Below are 19,461 nucleotides of genomic sequence, written 5' to 3'. Positions count from 1 at the left end.
TAGCGGTTATGGATTTACTGTCTTATTTAGTAGGACAACCAGCCTGAAATTACATGTGTATTCCCCTGTATTTTCTTCTAATACCTTTCTGGCTCCATTTTTAGCATTAGGTCCTCTCTTTATTTCAGCTTCAACTGGCTGCATTATATTATCCCTGTAGGCAGCTCTGATGGGTTTGGGGAGCGGGGGTAGAGAGGTGAATAAGTAATAACCAGGAATTTCTGTTTTAACAGGAACTTGGGAAGGAAAACCGTTTCAACAATGAATAGGTCCCCCATCATGACTGACTACAGATGACTTGCCATTTTATTTACAAAGGTAAGGAAACACAGTCTACGTTTGTAATTATTCCAATTGACTCACTGTTGAGCTCTTGCCCCTTTTATTTTATATTTATTTACAAATAATCTAAATTCTAGTTCATGACCTTTAACTTTGACATTATCAAATTTAAAACAGATGACAAGCAAATAGAAACATAGGAAATTTTGTGAATGTCAGCTTGCCTCGGGGGGCAAACCAGAACCCAGGAGATGTGGTTTCTGCTGTTGATTACTACGTGCGGTTCAGGTTTTGAACAGCATTAGTGTTTTCCTTATTGTCAAATGTAGAGCGTTCACTGCAGAATCCTTGGAGAACATGGCAAAATATAAAAACGAAAACCCAAGACATTTATAACCTCATCATCCGCAGATAATCACTCGTTGTTCTGTGAATTTCTTTTCCTCCTGCCTTGCATACACATAAAGAAATGTATATAATTGTATATAATCTTTCTAAAACATAGTTCTCTCAGCTCCTGTAGTTATACATGATGTACCTTGACTGGTACGGGGATACAGCGATTCTAAGAACAAACAGTAATTACCACGGTGTCCCTTTCAAATGGCCGTTTGCAGTTTACTAGAACATTCCCTGGCGTCTCGTTTGCCTCCCCTGCACAGCCGTCCCGGTGATAGGTTCACAGGATCCTAGTGAAACATCAGCCTAGGAAACACAATTCAGGCAACATTTCCTGGTGTCCCTTTATCATTATTAGCATTATTGTCTATTTTGTGCTGCTTCAAGGGAATTGTTTTTTAAAGAATGGTAGTTTGCCTGTTTCTCTCCTCCTTTTCCCTGCTGCCCATTCAGGGATGCCCTACGGAGTAAAGAAAACAAAAGAGAGAGAGAGAGAGAGACCATCTCATCCTAAGTCCTGCATTCCTGCCAGTGAGCCGCCCCCTCACTAAGGTGGTTTTTCCAAGCACCCTTCAGAGTTGCTGTTGAAGTTTTTTGGTTTTCGAAGCTTCCAAGTCTTAAAGTGAAAGCCTGACACGGCATTCATTAGGGAAATCTCCATTCTGTTGCATCTATGCCACAGTTGGTTAAAGAAAAGCCAACTCTTACTATCCTTGGTACCTACTACGTTGGAGACATAAGCATACCCTAGTAGAGAAATGGGCTAGAGCTTCATAGCTCTAGCTATGTATCTAGCTCTTGTATCTCTTCACTGAAGAGATACAAAGAACCAAAGAAACATGACAAAGATGTCTGTCCTTACCATGAATCATACAAACGCAAAATAAAATTGTATTTTTGCCCAGAGTGGGCCAAGTGTTTTCTGTGATTTTAAGTGAAAACACTTGTGGCTGATAGAGATCTAAAGTAGGTGTATTTTACCCAGTAGACATTATTATAAGATTCTCTGGCAGCTGTTTTAGACTTGCTGTTAGAAATGTAAGAACACAGAGTATAGTTTTATTTATAAAAGAAAAGCAGGAAGCATCCTGTGTGCCCACTAATAAGTACCAAAATGTGATGCATTTTCATGATAGAATTATTTAGATGTTAGACATTTTTTTCTAATTAATATTTAGTGATGCAGAAAAATGTTTATGACAAAGTGGAAAGGGCAAGTACAAGTTTGCATATAATGGCTGATCCCACATTTGAAAAAGATCAAATGGTAGAAGAGCCACATATTAACAATTACTCTTTGTGGGTAGCTGGATTTGTTTTACTTAGGGAAGAAAAAATTTTTTTTAATTTAAACATTACTTTTAAATTTTAAAGTGACTGAAAAATAATGAACAGTCATACATTTATTAAAAAGGGAGGGAAGGGGGCGCCTGGGTGACTCAGTGGCTTAAACCTCTACCTGTGGCTCAGGTAGTGATCTCAGGGTCCTGGGATGGAGCCCTGCATTGGGCTCTCTACTCAGCGGGGAGCCTGCTTCCTCCTCTCTCTGTCTCTGCTTGCCTCTCTGCCTACTTGTGATCTCTGTCTGTCAAATAAATAAATAAAATCTTTAAAAAAAGGGGGGGGGGTGGGAGGGAGGAAGGAAAAAAGTAAGAGTAAGGAGAGTTCAGAGGAAATAGGGGCAGGGAAGTGCCAAATAAGCTGTAGTTTAAAATAGGACCATCAGGCTAAGCATCAGATAGAAGTTGACCTTTGAGCCAAGACCTGAAGGAGATAAGCAGGTGTCTGGCTAGGGAGGATTGTTTAGGCAGTGGGAATAGCTCAGGCAGAATGCCTTAATTTAGCTGCATTCTGGTGTCTTTGAGAAACAGCAGAGTGTCTGAAGGACAGGCAAGAGGGTGAGCTCAGAGGTGCTGAGGCCAGAAGAGGAATAGGAAGAGGATTAGAAAATCATGCCGGGCCACGTCAACCACTGTAAGACTTTGGCTTTGACTTTGGGCGTCAAGGGAAACCACTGTGGGGTCTTAAGGGCAAAGTGGCATGATCTGATTAGGTTTAATGATAGATCACTCTAGCAGAGAGTAGGTTATCAGAGGGCAAGGGTGTCATCAAGCCCCATTGGGAGGCCATGAAGGCTATCTCACACATAACAAGATGGTGGCCCTGCCCAGGAATGCACAGCAGGAGTGGTGACAAGTGACTGGATTCTGGACATCTTTCAATGGCTGTGTTGACCTGTTGACTATGGTGTACGAGAAGGAAGACTCGGGGCACCTGGATGGCTCAGATGATTAAGCATCTGCCTTCAGTTCAGGTCATGATTTCCGGGTCCTGGGATCAAACTCCATGTTGGGCTCCCATCTTGGCAGGGAGTCTGCTTCTCCCTCTCCCTCTGCCTCTCCTCCTGCTTATGCTCTCTCTCTCTCTCTCTCTCTCTCTGTCTCTCTCTAAAATGAATGAATAAAATCTTAAACAAACAAACAAAAAACAGAGAGAGAGAGAGAAAGAAAGAAGACTCTGGTATTTGGGAACTGAGAAGCAAGACGTTGGAGATGCCATTAAGTGAGATGGGGAAGGTCCAATTGAAGGAAGTTTGGGAAAGAACATCAGGAATAGGGTTTTAGATTTGCAAAATTTGAGGTGTCTGTTATGTTAGCTATCCAAGTGAAGATACCAAGAAGACCATTGGTTATGCAAGTCTGGAGCTCAGAAGAGAGATCTGGGTGGTAATTGGGAATTCCAGAGAGAGTATGGATAGAGACGAGAACCAAGAAGTTAGTCTTAGACACTCCAACATTAGGAGGAACCATCTGAAGAGACTGTGAAGTGATCAAGGAAGTACAGGGAGGGTGTGGGTAAGAAACAAGGGACTATTGGGTTCTAGAAGCCACGTGAAGGAAATCAGTCAGGGAAGGGGGAGTGATCATCTTTATCAATAATCTGATAGGTCAGGCACAATATGGGTATAGAATTAGCCATTGGATTTGGCAACACGGAAGTCATTGGTGATTTTGAAGGGGTAAGTTTTCAGGGTAGCGGTGAGAGCAAACCGCCGATTAAAGTGCATTAAAGAGAGAATATGTGAAGTGGAATCAGGGCTTGAAAGGAGCAACATCTTTTTCAAGGAGTTTTGCCACAAGGAGGAATAAGGAAATGAGGTGGAAGTGGAATCAATAAAAGGTGGAAGAATTTTTTAAGGGGGAAGAAACGGCAGAACCCTGATGGGAATGAAGTAGAGTGAAAGATTGAAGCTGACACGAGAAAAGTGAGATCTGTAGGAGTGATGCCCTTAGATGCGTGACAGGCTCTGCGCAGTTCAGACAAGCTTTCATGCTTTAGGGTTAACTTCTGCTATGTTCGTTGCCAGTATTTCCACCTGTTGCTTGCCTTTTAATTTGTTCACAATCTAGTTTGACATCTAGAAGTTGAGAATTGTGAGTAGGCAAATCAATTACATTTTTTATTTCTTTGATAACTTTTATGGTTATCCAGATCTTGGCCTATTCAGGGATCTGTTATCAGATAAATACCTATATATTCTTTTTTTAAAGATTTATTTAGTTTGCATAGAGAAAGAGAGTGAACAGGGAGGGGACAGAGGGAGAGGGAGAGAGAGCATCCTCAAGCAGACTCCACACCAAGCACAGAGCCCGACACAGGGCTCAAGCCCAGGACCCTGAAATCGTGGCCTAAGCTGAAATGAAGAGTCCGGTACTTAACCAACTGAGCCACCCAGGCACCCCATTTACCTAGATACTCTTAAAGTAATGGTGTAATTGGAGCTTTTGCAGAGGCACAGTCAGGTTTGGTTTTTCATACTGAACCTGTTATTACTAGACCCTTCAGATTTTATAATTCCACTAATATAGTATTCAAACCTCACCAAAATATTATGAAGAAACTAGAAAATCAGTTATTTTTAAAATATATTAAGCAGATAAAGTGTGGGAAGCTATAGCAGGTAGAACCTGTCTGTACTATAATGGATAGATTATAACTCAGCTAGTTATATGGACACAAATGGAAATGTTAATTTAGCTAAGAGAATGCTTTGATGGGCAGGGAGTAATGGGTCTGGTGAGGTTTACATGTTCCATTCTTTAATTTTCTTCGATGGCTTTTAGTCCTGTCAAGGTCATGGCAGTCATTGAGTTCCAGTGAAGGGAAATGGCTGGCAAATTCTTTTTTTTATTTTTAAAGATCACATGTGTTCACAGTGGGGGTGGGGCAGAGGGAGAGGGAGAGAATCTTAAGCAGACTCTGTGACCAGCTCCAAGCCCAGCGTGGGGCTTGTTCTCAGGAGCCCGAGGTTCATGACCTGAGCCAAGGTCAAGAGTCAGATGCTTAACCAGTTGAGCCCCCAGGCACACCAAAATGGCTAGCAAATTCTTAGATTTACACACACTATAACTATTAAAATCCCAAGATTTAAAATGTTTTTCTGCAACCCAAGTGTTCATCAGTAGATGAATGGATAAGGTAGATGTGGTATACACGTAAGCACGCATGCACACACACACACACACACACATACACACACACTCTTACTTGGCCGTAAGAAAGGATGAGATGTTGCCATTTGTGACACCACGGCTGGACCTAGAGGGCATTATGCAAAGTGAAATCAGTCAGTCAGAGAAAGACAAGCTCCGAATGACTTCCCCCTCTATGGAGAATAAAAAACAGATGAATAAAGAAAAGCAGAAGCCGACCCATGAATGCAGAGAAGAAGCTGCTGCTTGCCAGAGGGGAAGGGCTGGGGGTGTGGTGGGTAAAGTGGGTGAAGGGGAGCGGGAGACACGGGCTTCCGGTGATGGGGTAAGTCCCGGTATAGAGGGCACAGCATGAGGAATAAAGTCAGCGGTGCTGGGACAGTGTTTTTTTTTTTTTTTTTTTAAGATTTTATTTATTTGACAGAGAGAGATCACAAGTAGGCAGAAAGGCAGGCAGAGAGAGAGAGAGAGAGGAGGAAGCAGGCTCCCTGCTGAGCAGAGAGCCCAATGTGGGACTCAATCCCAGGACCCTGAGATCATGACCTTAGCTGAAGGCAGTGGCTTAACCCACTGAGCCACCCAGGCGCCCTGGGACAGTGTTCTTTGGTGACAGCTGGTAGCTGCACTGGCAGTGAACACAGCAGAACCTACAGACTTGTCAAATCACAGTGCTGCACCCCTGAAACTAATGTAACATTGTGTCGATGATACTTCAGTTAAAAAAATTCTCTTCTTAAAGAAGTTGAAACAAAATAACATGTGCTTCAAAGTCTTACAAGAAACTCAGAAGTTACCTGTCCTCGGTGTAATGAACGAGCTTTGTGCACCTTAAGATGATACCCTTGGGGCACCTGAGTGCTCAGTCAGTTGAGCCTCTAACTCTTGGTTTCCACTCAGGTCATGATCTCGGGGTTATGGGACTGAGCCTCACATGGGGCTCCACCAGAGCCTGCTTGAGAGTCTGCCTTTCCCTGTGCTCCTTTTGCTTGTGCTCTCTCGCTCTCTTTCTCAAAAACAAACAAACAAAAAAACCTTAAAGGCCCTTAAAGGTCATGGTTCCCTGATTATGTAGTTATCCTTGTTTGCAGTATATGTGACTGGCTTTACAAATTCAGGTGAATTCATAGTCAAGTGCAAAAATCTTAGCATTAAGAGGGGAAAGGAACGTGTCTGAAAATCTGATACATCCCAACGGGAAAAAAATATTTGCTATAAAACACTGGAAGAAATCACAAAGGTAATCAATAGTGTCGAGTATGAAAAATGTAGAACTATGCTGTGTCATCTTTATGAAAGACAGCAGCGTGGAAAACATGAATAAGGTGGTTGCAGACTGATTAGTTACCTCGAGACATAAAAATCAGTAAGAAAAGCACTAGTAATAGTAACGTAACAGGTAAAACTCAGTAACTAAAACACGAAGAGCCCTATAGATAAATGGAAATAGTAATAGAAAACTCAGAAGAAACAGGAGCTCAAAAAAGACATGCCGGCCATGTTAGTTACCGCCAGTAATTTTTAGAAGTGCACATTAGTACCAAGAGATACTTTCATTCACTTATGAAATTAGCAAACATGATTAAAATAATATGGCTGAACATGAAATGAAATGAGCTCCCAGTCACTGATAATAGTATGAATGGGTATATTCTTGAGAAGAAAATTGTTTCTTGGAAAGAATATGTTTTTCTAATGACCTTATAATTCTAGAAATCTAAGAAAACGCTGACACTAGACAAAAAAAGCACAAAATAATAACTGTTGTATCATTTGTAGAAGCAAATCCCTTGGGCCACCTCCCCATCCTTTAATATTAGCATTATTTTTTAAAATTTAAATCAATTAGCCAACATAGTATACATCATTAGTTTCAGATGTAGTGTTCTGTACTAACATTAGCATTATTAACTGACTTATTAATACATAGTTGTGTTCACACAATGGTTTCTCTTGCAACTAGAAAAAAAATCAGTATTCTTAACAATGAGATGCTGATAATCAAGTGGTAGAAGGCACATTATATCAATGTTCATTGACAACTACAGGGTTGAGATGGGATCCTAATACTTTTAGTAGAGTAGTGCATGGAACAAAAGGTGGAAATAAATTTGCCCAAATGTGAAGCGTGGAGTTACTTAAGGACAGTAGAATTGAGTACTTCTTTTGTTATGATTTATATTTTTTGGTACTTTCCAAATGCTAAGGGAAGCATCTTTAATTAGAAGAAAGTTCATTGTTGGGGCACCTGGATGGCTCAGTGGGTTAAAGCCTCTGCCTTCAGCTCAGGTCATGATCCCAGGGTCCTGGGATCGAGCCCCGCTTCGGGCTCTCTGCTCAGCAGAGAGCCTGCTTCCTCCTCTCTCTCTGCCTGCCTCTCCACGTACTTGTGATCTCTGCCTGTCAAATAAATAAATAAAATCTTTAAAGTTGGAAAAGAGAAGGAGGATTCTAAAAAAAAAAAAGAAGAAGAAAGTTCGTTGTTGATTTTTTTTTTAAAAGACTTTATAGGAAGAAACTTGTACCCATGATGTGGGCTGAGACTTCCATCCCGCCTTTATGAGAGCACATGGGAGCCAGTACAGTGTACAACCAAAATGACTTAGAGGTAAAGATTTCTTTCAGAAAGATTGAGGGACACAGTTTTTTTTTTTTTTTTTTTTTTTGTTTGTTTGTTTTTATTCTGAGAAATCTCTTCATTTCTTGGAAACAGCAGCAAAAGACAGAAAAACATAATGAACCAAGCTGGATTCTCCAGTTAACAATATTCTTAGCCGACGGTAGTGCAGGGTAGAGTTGGAAATTCACAGGGGTCCATTTTGCTCTTACAGATGTCGTCTGCTGCTGAAAATGGAGATGCCGCACCCGGAAAACAGAATGAAGAAAAAACTTATAAAAAAGTGAGTGACAGTTTCGTTTTCTTTCTTCCGCTCAGAGAGAGGGAACACTTTCATTGCCTGGAATGTTCATTTCTCCTAGGCCCTCTCTCCCTGTAAAGCGTTGCGTGTAAGTTACTGCCTTAGTTTCTTGTTGCTTTCCAAAATTACTACACTTTCCCTGGTTCCGATGACACAGATGCAGCATCCTGTAGTCCCGAGGCTGACACGGGTCTTGGGCTGGGATCCGGGTGTCTACAGGGCTGTGGTCATTCCTGGAGGCTCTAGGAGACAGTCTGTTTCCTTGCCTTCTCCAGCTTCTCCAGACTGCCTGCATTGCCTGTCTCAGGGTTCCCTTCCAGTTCCAAAGCCTGCAGAGACCAGCTGAATATTTTACAGGCTGTATGGCTCTGATGCTTTGAAGGATGCCTGTGATAACCTGGAGCCCTTCTAGATAATCCAGAAGCATCCCTTAGTTTTTAAAATCAGCTGGTTAGCAACCTTGATTTCTTTGGCAGCTTGAACTCCGCCTCGCCATATAACATTTTGTGGCTTGTAATGATTAGGACAGGGACATCTTTGCGGGAGTGGGGGGCACGTTTCTGCTTATTGTAGTTACTGTGCTATAAAAAATGGACAGGAGGGAGTTATTCGAAAACTCTTCTTATTCCTAAGAAGAAGGCCCTTATGTGGACAGTGTGTTCTGTCCGGTGTGTGAATCATTTTTTCTAAGATTTTATTTTTTGGATAGAGAGGGAGAGAGAGCTCACGCAGGGGGAGGGGCATCAGCAGAGGGAGAAGCAGGCTCCGTACTGAGCGGGGAGTCCCGTGTGGGGCTTGATCCAAGACCCTGGGATCATGACCTGAACTGAAGGCAGATGCTTAAGGAACTTAGCCACCCAGGCCTACCCCCGTACAAGAATCTTCTCATAGACTTGCTACTTCCCTCCAAAATTTTACACATTTTTCCCTTTTTATTTTGAAAAAAAAAAAAAAAAAAAAGGATCGTGAAATTCTGTCCCATCCCTTTCTAAGCCTCTCACATTCTGTATCTTATTTATTTATTTGACAGAGAGAGAGATCACAAGGAGGCAGCGAGGCAGGCGGGGGGTGGGGGGAAGCAGACTCCCCACTGAGCAGAGAGCCTGAGGCAGGGCTTGATCCCAGGACCCTGGGACCATGACCTGAGCCAAAGGCAGAGGCTTTAACCCACTTAGCCACCCAGGTGCCCCTCGGATTCTATATCTTAAGCCCATTTCACAAAAATCCCCTACCAGCCTTTCCAGAGTATCTCACCTTGTCGCTCTTTGACTTTGGTAACTTCCTCGCTCCTGGCAAGGAGGCGTATGTGCAGACGCATTACAGGGGCGTCTGCCTTCTCAGGCACCCCTGCTCCTGCTTTTAAATGGACTGTGCATTTTATTTCTAAAAGTCCTTGCCCTCCTTCCGTCTTGGGAGTAGGAGGTTTGTGTATCGAAGGGTGGTTCTCTATCTTAACTTTCCCGTTTGCATTTTACTCCTTCATGGATAGCAAGACCTGTTGATCCAGTTTACATCAAATTAACTACATTTTCTATTATGAGAGAGTCCTTAAATTAGTCACAGATAAAGAGAATTCTCACATTTAATGAATTTTGATTTAAGGGCACCAGGACCATTCTTGTGGGTCAGACACAGTGGAGAAGTAGGGACTGAGTATTATCAGTGGTGGGCTTGTACCTGGTCAGACTAACGTTTCCAGCAAAAGGCGGTTTTGCTTCCTTCTCCTTGTCTCAACCAGCATGGTGCCCGAGTTGACCATGTGTAGCTTCATATTTTTGACCCATGACCTTCGTGAAGACGTGAGGTTTGTGCTGGGCCAATATGCAAATGACAGACAACCGAGAAGGTAACTAATAGACTAGCCGAGTGTCCTCAAGGCCACCTTGGATTTCATTAAGAATTGTCCCCCTATGCAAATACTTGAAGTTGCCTTGCTTTCCCAGTCCAGGAGGCCTGACGAGGGATACACCTTTTTCATGAGGAGCTTTGATGACCCATTGGGTTTTTGCCTCTGACTGAAGGGAGTCCTTGTGGACGACCTCCTGACCTTGTGTACTGGACAGGGGAGGGGTATCAAAGGAGTTTATATGACCTTACAGTTGAGTGGGAGGGACAAGACATGAAAACAACTTTAGAACCCCGTAGTCTGTAATAAAGGGTTCAAAGGAGCAGAGATCACTGTGGGTTAAAGTTAACAAGGAGGCTTGGGCTTCCTCTGCCAAGCCCCAGTTTCTCTGGACCATGGCCAGCCGCACTCAGCATCACGAGGGCCGGGATTTCCACATGTTTGTAGGGAACACTCAGGGCTCCCAGGACAGCGCGCTCCTCTGAGTCTTGATTATCTGCGCGTGATTGCGGAAGCTGGCTACTTTCTGTTCTTTCCGCTGACCGTTTCCCTAATCCACGATCCGTTCTCAATAGCCAAAGGAGAATCGCTAAAATCAGTGGGCGAGGCTCCTGTCTTGAGCTCACAGCCGAAATAAGAACTTCGACTTGACCTGCTTCCAGCAAGCCTGGTGCCCGTGAAGGCGGGCGCTGAGGGCCGCGTGGCTGTGTTTACAAAGTGTACTATTTCCATCCTTAGCTCATTTATGGAGTGTCTCCCAACAGGGTTGTCAACGCAAGTGCCTGCAGAGGCCTCGCAGGGGACAGGAGGGGACAACCCCAGGGAAGGGGTCAGCAGGAGAGTACGTCTTTCTTAAATGGGCCGGTGGCCCTCGGCACCATCCAGTAGAGCCAAGCATGAGTGCTCGCCCAGACTGTCTAGTTTCTCAGTTTGAGAAACTAGAATGTGTACTCTGATGGGGCATCTCCCGAGGTTTAAAGGTTGGCAACTGGTTCAGACTTTTTCAGACGTACACTCTGTGTATAGCAGCACACGGCCCATCACGTCTGACCTTCCCACGAGGGCCAGTCTGCAGCCTCGCCACTGTTGGAGGAAAGGCGTGAGGTAGGAAGAGCAGAAGATGCCAAAGCAAGGCACGTGGGACCTGGTCCCTGCCCTCTATGACCATAGGGTTGGTTTAAGGTAAAAAAGACCCACATGAAAAAATTACAGAATGACTCAAATTGGTATTAAGTGCCAAAGCAAGTGGCATTTCGCATAATCCGCTAGCAAGTGCTGACGAGCCCAAAGCTCATTACAGTCTTCTGGGGAAAAGGCCTTTTCTTGAACTCATTCATTAGCCAGAGGATTTTGCTGGGATACGAATTTTATGGATGCCTCGTTGCTTTCTGGCTCGGCGGAAAATCCCACTCCTTCGGGGACTGCGCATTGATTGGTTTTGGGGGTGGGGAATCCGATGACACAGGCACAGAGGCCAGACTGAGCGTGCTTTGTTGGAGGAAGTGGAGAGCCTGGTCTGGACAAAGCTAAGAGTTGGTGTTTAGGGGAAATACAGGAGATTTGGGGGGTGTGGGCTGGCTCTAAGGGACAGGCAGCCTTGAGGGCTAGTTTGAGGGGCGTGGGTTTTGTGCTCTCGGCCAGCGCTGTAGGTTAGAACTTTCTGCAGTGATGGACATGTCCTGACACCTGCCCTAATACATTAGGAACATGCCTGCCTGTGGCTCTTGAGCTTTGGAATCTGTGTCTGGTTTGTCTGAGGAATGAATTTTTAATTTTAGTTAAATTTCAAGATGGATAAGCACATGCGGCCAATGGCTGCCATGTTGGACAGGCAGTTCCAGGCTGTAAAGAACCACAACGTTGGTTGGGAGATTAGTGATGTGGAGAAATAATAGTACAAATCACAATGAAGGCTGACCCGAAAGTTTCCAGAGTAACTATGACTCTGGAAATATACGACTACTGATAGAGCTACACAAATTTGAGGAAGACCTTTTTAAAAAAAATTTTTTTATAAGGTGAGAAATTTCAAAGGTCCCAGAAGGCAGGCCATCACTTCACCTTAAGAATGTCCTAAACTGAGGGAAAATACTGTTGCTGGAGAAGGGAGGTTTCTCTGTTTTGTATGTAAAGAAATTGCCCACCCCTCCCCCACTCTTCCAAAACAAAGAGATGTCAGAGTGATTCACTGACTTATCCCAGGTCACCTTGTGGTTCTCTGTCAGGGAGATGATTGAACTCTCTGGCCATGGGATGTCCCAGTTGTGGGACTTGTTCATTAGCATTGGTCATAGTTTCCCCATCGGCTGGGCATGGACTGACCCGCGCATTTGTTACTGCCGCCATTTGCATTTCTTCCTCTCTTAAAGTTCCACTCAAGGTGGGCATTCCAGGCCTCTTGCCCTCCCTCTTCCACTTCTCCTTCCATCCTGGGCCTGCCCACTGGAGCACCCCTACCCCGTGGAGATTCGGTTTGATGACCGCTTCACGCTGCCTTGGATAGAGAGGCTGCCTGCCATTGGCCCCAACACCCCAACCATCCGTCTCTCTACCTGATTTCCACATGACCAGCACACTTGATGGCAGCCCTCAGAATGGCAGACTAGGATCCAGTGTCTTTGACCAAGGTTCCCTAGTTTTTTCCTGAGTTCATTTAATTTTAGTGTCCCAGCCAGTTTCCCTATCAGTGGAAGTAGACAGTGATGGAGTAAGAGGGAATAATGCCAGCCCCCGACCACATTAACAAGGAAAGATGACTTTTATGACTTTGTAAACACAAGTATGGTAATGACTCAGAGATACTTTGATCTAAGAAGAAGCATTTATTTAAATACAAACTCTTTTATGAAATATGTCTGGGAACACACACAAACACCGGTAACATTGGCTGCCTCCAGGGAGAATTGGGTGGTGCGAATCTTGAATTGGGAAACACTTGTCTGTATATACCTGTATTTATGTCTAATCTTGAACCATGTGAATGTCTCACCTATTCAAAAATTGAATAGGTAACATTTTAAGATAGGAGTGGGAGCTGACCTGTGTCCCCTCCCCTGACTGCTTGCGCTCTCCTTCAGTCTAGAGAGCTGTCACTTCCATAAAACAAGATCATTTCTTTGTGCCCTGGTAGAGCTCCATGCTGTAATCTAGAAGGTTTTCCTGTGCACTGAGCAGCAATTCTCATCTGTAGCAACCGCAGTGGTCTCTAGGAAGAGTGATTCTTTGGCTCTGCCTTGTTCTTCCTAGTCACCTTAATCTCAAACACCCTAACCCCGTGGTTTTCGACCAGTGCCACTTTTGCCCCCCAGGGAGCATCTGGTGATGTTGGAGACATTTCTGATTGTCACAGTTGGAGGTCTGGTGCTGCCAGCATCTAGGAGGTGGAGCCCAGCCATCCTGTAAGACACAGGACAGTGCCCGCAACAGAGAAAGACTGAAATGTTAGTAGCAGCAGGGCTGGAACATCTGGCCCAAACCAAACTAGCCTTTTTTTTTTTTAAATATATATATTTTTTTAAATTTTTATTTTTTATAAACATATAATATATTTTTATCCCCAGGGGTACGGGTCTGTGAATTGCCAGGTTTACACACTTCACAGCACTCACCATAGCACATACCCTCCCCAATGTCCATAACCCCACCCCCCTTCTCCCAACCCCCTCCCCCCAGCAACCCTCAGTTTGTTGAGATTTTGTGAGATTAAGAGTCACTTATGGTTTCCAAACTATCCTTTTAAGAAGACGGTGGATGTGAGTCTCATTCTTCGAGATCTTGGTTGTATAACCTTAGGCATCCTCTCTAATTGATCTGAATCTCCATTTTTCTCATTGCTGACATGTCAAGAATACATACCCGGACTGCCTCCCTGTGCAGGGAGGATTGGATACATCCTGGAAAAAGTAGAATTACCAGCGTGTGTGTGAAATCACTCTCCTCCTTAGCAAAAGCGAGATCCCTTGGCCTCAGATTTCCAGTCAGATTACGTCTGTTAGTACTGAGCAAGGCAGGCACGTGTGACTGTCTCCCCCAGGGCTGGACTCATGAGGAACTGGGTCAGCTGGCATCCTGGCTGCTGGCTCATGAGGAGTTGGGTCGGTTGGCCTCCTGGTGCTGCCTCCAGCCTGGCCCGAGCATGGGAGAGCAGAGCGTGGGTCCTGGGACAGGACTCTGTGGCCTTACGTATAGCAGGGGTTCAGAATAAGAGAAGGATGAGCTCTTGATGGTGGGATACCATTATGTTTTTTAAGTTCAGCAGCAAGCAGATGAGCTACATCATTTTCAGAGAAGGGGCATTTTTTCAGTTTGGAAAAACTGAAATCCCTTCAGGTTGGAAGCTTGTAGCATCATCTACCATTACTGTCCACCTGCCTGCACAAATCTTCCCTCCAAACCCTTAGCTTCTGTCTGCCGTGGCCTGTGATTCTGTGTTTTTCCTCACCAAGTCTGAAAGCAAGTGATTACCGATCTGCCTCCATGACTTCCAGCCCATACGTTTCAGGTCACTAAGCAGAAACAGGCGGCAGCTTCTAATAGGAGAAGACAAACCATCCTACCAAGGTGTTCCCTTACCAGGTTCATTTCTAAGTGACCTATTTTGACCTTCACATTGGAGGGAATGTCTATGTGGTAAGCCACCCAGGTTTGCTACATATCTGCATTCTGATTCACTGTGGCATTTCCATTTTTTTTTGGTCCCTGTTTCCAGTAAACATTGAATTGGTGTCCCCAGAACACCCCAAAACACCCTGCTGCATGGCTTTCTTCAGGGCAACAGCGACTCCATTGTTGTGGTTGGTGTTCATGGCCGGTGGCTAGTCTGGGGTGTTCAGTGTTTCTGTAGCCTGCTGGGCCATCTGAGCTGGAGCTCCTGCTCTCGAGGTACAATGTAGCTTTGGATTTCAGATTAAAAGGCTTAATATACCCAGGTGATCTCCATGCTTCCCTGCACAGCTTGGGGGTTCTGATCTGGCCAGCAGGTCTCTTGTCCCAAGGCCCATGGGTTGTCCTTTTTTTTTTTTTTTTTTTTTTTTTTAAGATTTTATTTGTAAGTAATCTCTACACCCAACAGTGGTCTCGAACTCACATCCCTGAGATCAAGAGTCACATGCTTTCCTACCTGAGCCAGCAGGGTGCCCCTCACTTTTGCATTTTAATTGCCACCACCAGCCCATTTCCCTTGCCTGGACACTTAACAGAGATTTTTGAAGGTGTCTCTTAGAACTTGCTTGAGAACACAGAAATGAGGCTTTCTAGAATTCTTGATTGTGGATCCCAAAAAGAAGACCAGGAACATCAGTTAGGTTCTGGTCTTCTGTCTAGTTCACAAGCACTAATAGGATGTATGCCATGAGCTTATTCATAATTTTTGCTGTTTTAAGAAGTTAGAATCATTGGTTGCTTGGAGAATCTTACATTTCGAATTCCATTGAGTTTATTCTAGCCAGAAACCTAATTCAGCAACGAAAGGCATAGTTATTATCAATCAGAAGCAATTTTAAAAGCTTTGTTAATAATAAGAGCAACATTTTTCAAGGGCTTAGCATATGCCAGACCTCTCTCTGAGCACTTAAGAATTATAACTCACTTCATCTTCTGACAACCTGTTGCTAATGTATAGATGAAAAACTGATGCACAGAGAAGTTCAGTGACCTGCTGTAGGCCCCCAAGTAAGTAGAAGTAGGCTGGAATGTGAACCCCGACTTTCTCTCTCCAGGATGTGTCAGACCCAAACCACTGCAGTGTTCTCCAAAGCTTGTTCTGCCTGTGACATTAAAATGGAACAGTTTAATACGGGGGCTCGTGATACAGATGAAACCAGCCGCCTTTGGAATGGGTGGCTGCATCATTTTCACCTGATTCAGTGGTTCCAAAGCCCCTTTGCCTTGTCTGAAGTGTGTTTCTCCTCTGAATATAGAGTCTGAGCTGTAGCCTCAAAAGAACTTTCTCTGGAAAGTACATATTAATTTTGAAATAAAAAAAAAACCAATCTGATCCCTGCCTGGGGCACTGTGTGGAAACAAAACAAAACGACAAAGTAATGATTCCAAAAAACCAGTCTTGAGCCCAGAACTAAAAGTTGTGATCCAGTTTGGAGAGGGCGATAGATTCGAAGTAGTCCTATCAGAAGAAGAACACGTTTCAGACCTGACTGTTGTGCAGATGGTCACAGGAGCGGCAATAACTCAGTAATAATCTGCTCAGTAGCACGAAAGATCTGTTCAAGAAGGCATTGGGTTGGAGGGTGAATCCTTGGAAAGTTATTTTCCTGGACGGGAGTCAAGTTTCCCCAGATGGTACACCTGTATTTTCTGGCAAGTTCGCTGTGTGCGGATCCTGTGTCTGTGGCTTCTATTAGACCTCAGAAGGCAGAGAAAACAGTGTAGCCCTCGGCAGAGACGCTGTCCCTGAGACATTCAGCCTGTCATTAAGGAGAGAGGCAGGAGAAGGTGGTTGTGGTCTCTGAGGACTGTAACATTAAGATTCTTGCTCCTTCTTTATCTTTTTCTGCCTAACCCACAATACGCACGTATATCCAGACACCCGGAGACACCAATCAGGTTCAGTGAAAAGGAACATTTTTAACTATTCACAAGGCCTAACTGTGCTTTTTTTTCCCCCTCAATGAAGAGAGCGTCACCTGTTCTTGTTTCTATGGGAATGCCTTTTACTCATTCAACATGCGCTGCTCTCTACGGCACATGCTCGATCGGGGAGAACTAGGTTGCTGAGCACCGCGCTGACGTACAGTCTGTCCGGGTGACGTCTGATTCCCCTGAGCTACTTTTTCATACTGTGACTTTGTTATTTTTTAAGGATGGTGGTTAGTGCCTGGGAGAGAAGACATACATCTGACAGTCTGTCCATGCATTCATTCATTTATGCAGCTGACAAATACTTACTCAGCTTGGCACCGTGCTGGACCTTGGGGGTAAGACAGAAGCCAACACAGACAGAGTCCCTGCCCTAATAATGCTTTCATTGTTGTGGCTGAGACAAGCCAGAAGACGTAAACATAATAAAATAATTACTAACGTTTGAAGTGCTGTGAGATAAATCCACCCATATATGGTAAATGAATTATGGCAGGGGAAGCGAGGATACCCAGTGGGGAAGCGACAGCGTCTGCGGGGTCCGGTGCTGGGGGAACTGGACAGTGGCATGCGAAAGAATGAAACCAGACCACTGGCTTACACCATACACAGGAATTAACTTAAAATGAATTGCACACTTAAATTAAAGTAAGGCTGCAGGCCATAAAACCCCTCGAATAAAATACAGACAGTAAGCTTCTTGACATTGGTCCGGGTGATAATTTTTGGAACCTGACTCCAAAAGGAAGGGCAGCATAAGCAAAAATAAACAGATGGAACTATGCCAAACTAGAAGCTAGCTTCTGCGCAGTGGAGTAGACCATCAACGAAGTGAGAAGACTCTCTACTGAATGGAGGAAGGTATTTACTAGTATACAGCCAATAAGGGGTTAATATCAAAAATATGTGTAAAGAACCCGTACAACTCAATAACAGTAAAACCGAACAGTTTGATTTCAGAATAGACACAGGATCTGAATATTTTTCCGAAGAAGGAGTACGATGGCCAATGAGATGAAAAAATGTCTAGTGTCAGTCATTGTCAGGAAAACGCAGATCGGATCCACCCCTCACACCGGCTGGAACGGCTCTCATGGAAAAGAGAAGAAATCACTGTTGTTGGTGAGGATGTGGAGAAAAGGAAGCCCTCTTGCCCTTACATTCTTGGTGGGAATGTAAGTTGGTGCAGCCGCTGTGGAAAACAGTATGAAATTATTTAAAAAATTGAAAAATAGAACTACCGTATGATCTAGCTCCTGGGTATTTACCTGAAGAAAGCAAAAATACTTATTCAAAAAAGTATAGGTACTCCCGTGTTCATTGCCGTGATATTTACAGTAGCCAAGATATGGAAACAACCTAAGTGTCCATTGGTAGATGAATGGTTAAAAAAAGATGTGAGACAGACACACACACACACACACAATGGAATACTACTCATCCATAAAAAAGAATGAAATCCTGCCATTTGTGACAACATGGATGGACCTCAAGGATATTATGCTAAGTGCAATAAGTCAGACAAAAACAAATAGTGTATGATTTCACTTATACATGGAATCTAAAAACAGACATAAAACAGACCTCATAGACTGGTGGCTGCCAAAGGGGAGAGGTGTAGGGAGTGGTCAAAGTGGGTGAAGGGGAATTGAGAAGACAGACTTGCAGTGATAAGTCACAGGGATGTAATGTACAGCATGGTGATTATGACTATATTTTTTCTGCATGTACCATATATCTATTACTAACTACATTGTACTGCATACTTGAAAGTTGCTAAGAGTACATCTTGACAGTCACCATCAAGAGGGAAAATGTTTGGAAGTGTATGGTGACTGATGGTAGACATACTGTGGTCACTTTGCAATTATACACAAATAACAAGTCATTATGTCATCACCTGAAACGAATATAGCGTTGTATGTCAATTCTACTTCAAATTAAAAATGCTATGAAGAAAATATGCAAGGTCAGGGGTGCTCCCTTTTAGATAAAGTATTTCGGGGAGCCTTTTTAAGGAGGCGATATGGAGCGGGGATCACAAGTGGTGAGAAGGAGCCGGCCAACAGAAGAGTAGACCTAAGAATGTTCTTAGCAGAGAAAACAGCATTTGCCAAGTCCTGAAAGCAGGAAGGAGCTTTGTGGTTCGAGGAATTGAAGGAGAGGCCAGTGTGATAGCGGGTCCTGGAGTAAGAGCAGTGGCTCTCCACGGAGCCCCATCCTATGTCCCAGGGAAAGTAAGACAGGGCTGTCACAGCTTAGGGGGGTGTAGGAGCGAGTGCTATTGGCCTGTAGTGGATTAGAGCCCAGGAATGCACAGGCCAGGCCCCTGCAACAGGCCAGGCCCCCACAACAAAGAACTCTCTAGCCCCCACGTGTTCCGTGCTAAACCGAGAAGTCCTGAGTCAGAGAAACTGGTGGTGGCCTGAGCAACGAGGGGTATATGGGCCCGACCAGCTATGTTTGTGGCCAGGAGTGAAGGCCCGACCAGAATGTTGGGTGATCGCCAGAACCCCACTCCAGCGCCTGCGTGGATGTTGTGGCCATCTGTCAAGGTGGCGGAGAGGAGTGGTAGGAGGAGAGGTTTGGGAAGGAACATCAGGTCTTTCTGGTTCGGACAGGTCGGTTTGGAGATATTTGAGCCGTTGAAGGGGAGACTCTGGTGAGTAGTGAGGACGGCGGATTTGGAACTCAGGGGAGGGGGCAGGGTTCCACTCCTATCTGCTGAGCTGCAGGTTGCCATGGATTGGTGAGGCAGGTGGAGGAGAAGCCCCAGGACTAGAAAACAGTCACGTTTTGACACTACGTCCCAAGAGCCTCCCTCATGGAGTTCCATGCCTAAAATAAACAAAGCTGGCCAGTTCTTCCCCTTACAGTCTTCTACAAGCCTTCCGCTAGTACAGAGAAAGTCCGTACTCCACAGCACGACACG

The 19,461-nt window shown here is 44.4% G+C and overlaps 1 protein-coding gene across 4 annotated transcripts in view; it reads left to right on the top strand.

Moving 5' to 3' along the window:
- PIP5K1B (phosphatidylinositol-4-phosphate 5-kinase type 1 beta) overlaps positions 1-19,461 on the top strand; it is a 323,529-nt gene that overhangs the window by 110,396 nt on the left and 193,672 nt on the right. For all 4 annotated transcript variants that reach the window (XM_059141853.1, XM_059141849.1, XM_059141850.1 and 1 more), the window contains 2 exons: positions 234-318; positions 8,003-8,071. In XM_059141853.1, coding sequence (XP_058997836.1) covers positions 8,003-8,071 — 69 coding nt within the window. In that variant the 5' untranslated portion in view covers positions 234-318. The remainder of the gene's footprint in view (positions 1-233; positions 319-8,002; positions 8,072-19,461) is intronic.

The sequence above is a fragment of the Mustela lutreola genome, chromosome 12 (genome assembly GCF_030435805.1).
Source record: "Mustela lutreola isolate mMusLut2 chromosome 12, mMusLut2.pri, whole genome shotgun sequence".
NCBI lineage: Eukaryota > Metazoa > Chordata > Mammalia > Carnivora > Mustelidae > Mustela > Mustela lutreola.
The sequence above is the reverse complement of the archived record's forward strand: the minus strand, read 5'-3'. Positions and strand labels throughout refer to the sequence as shown.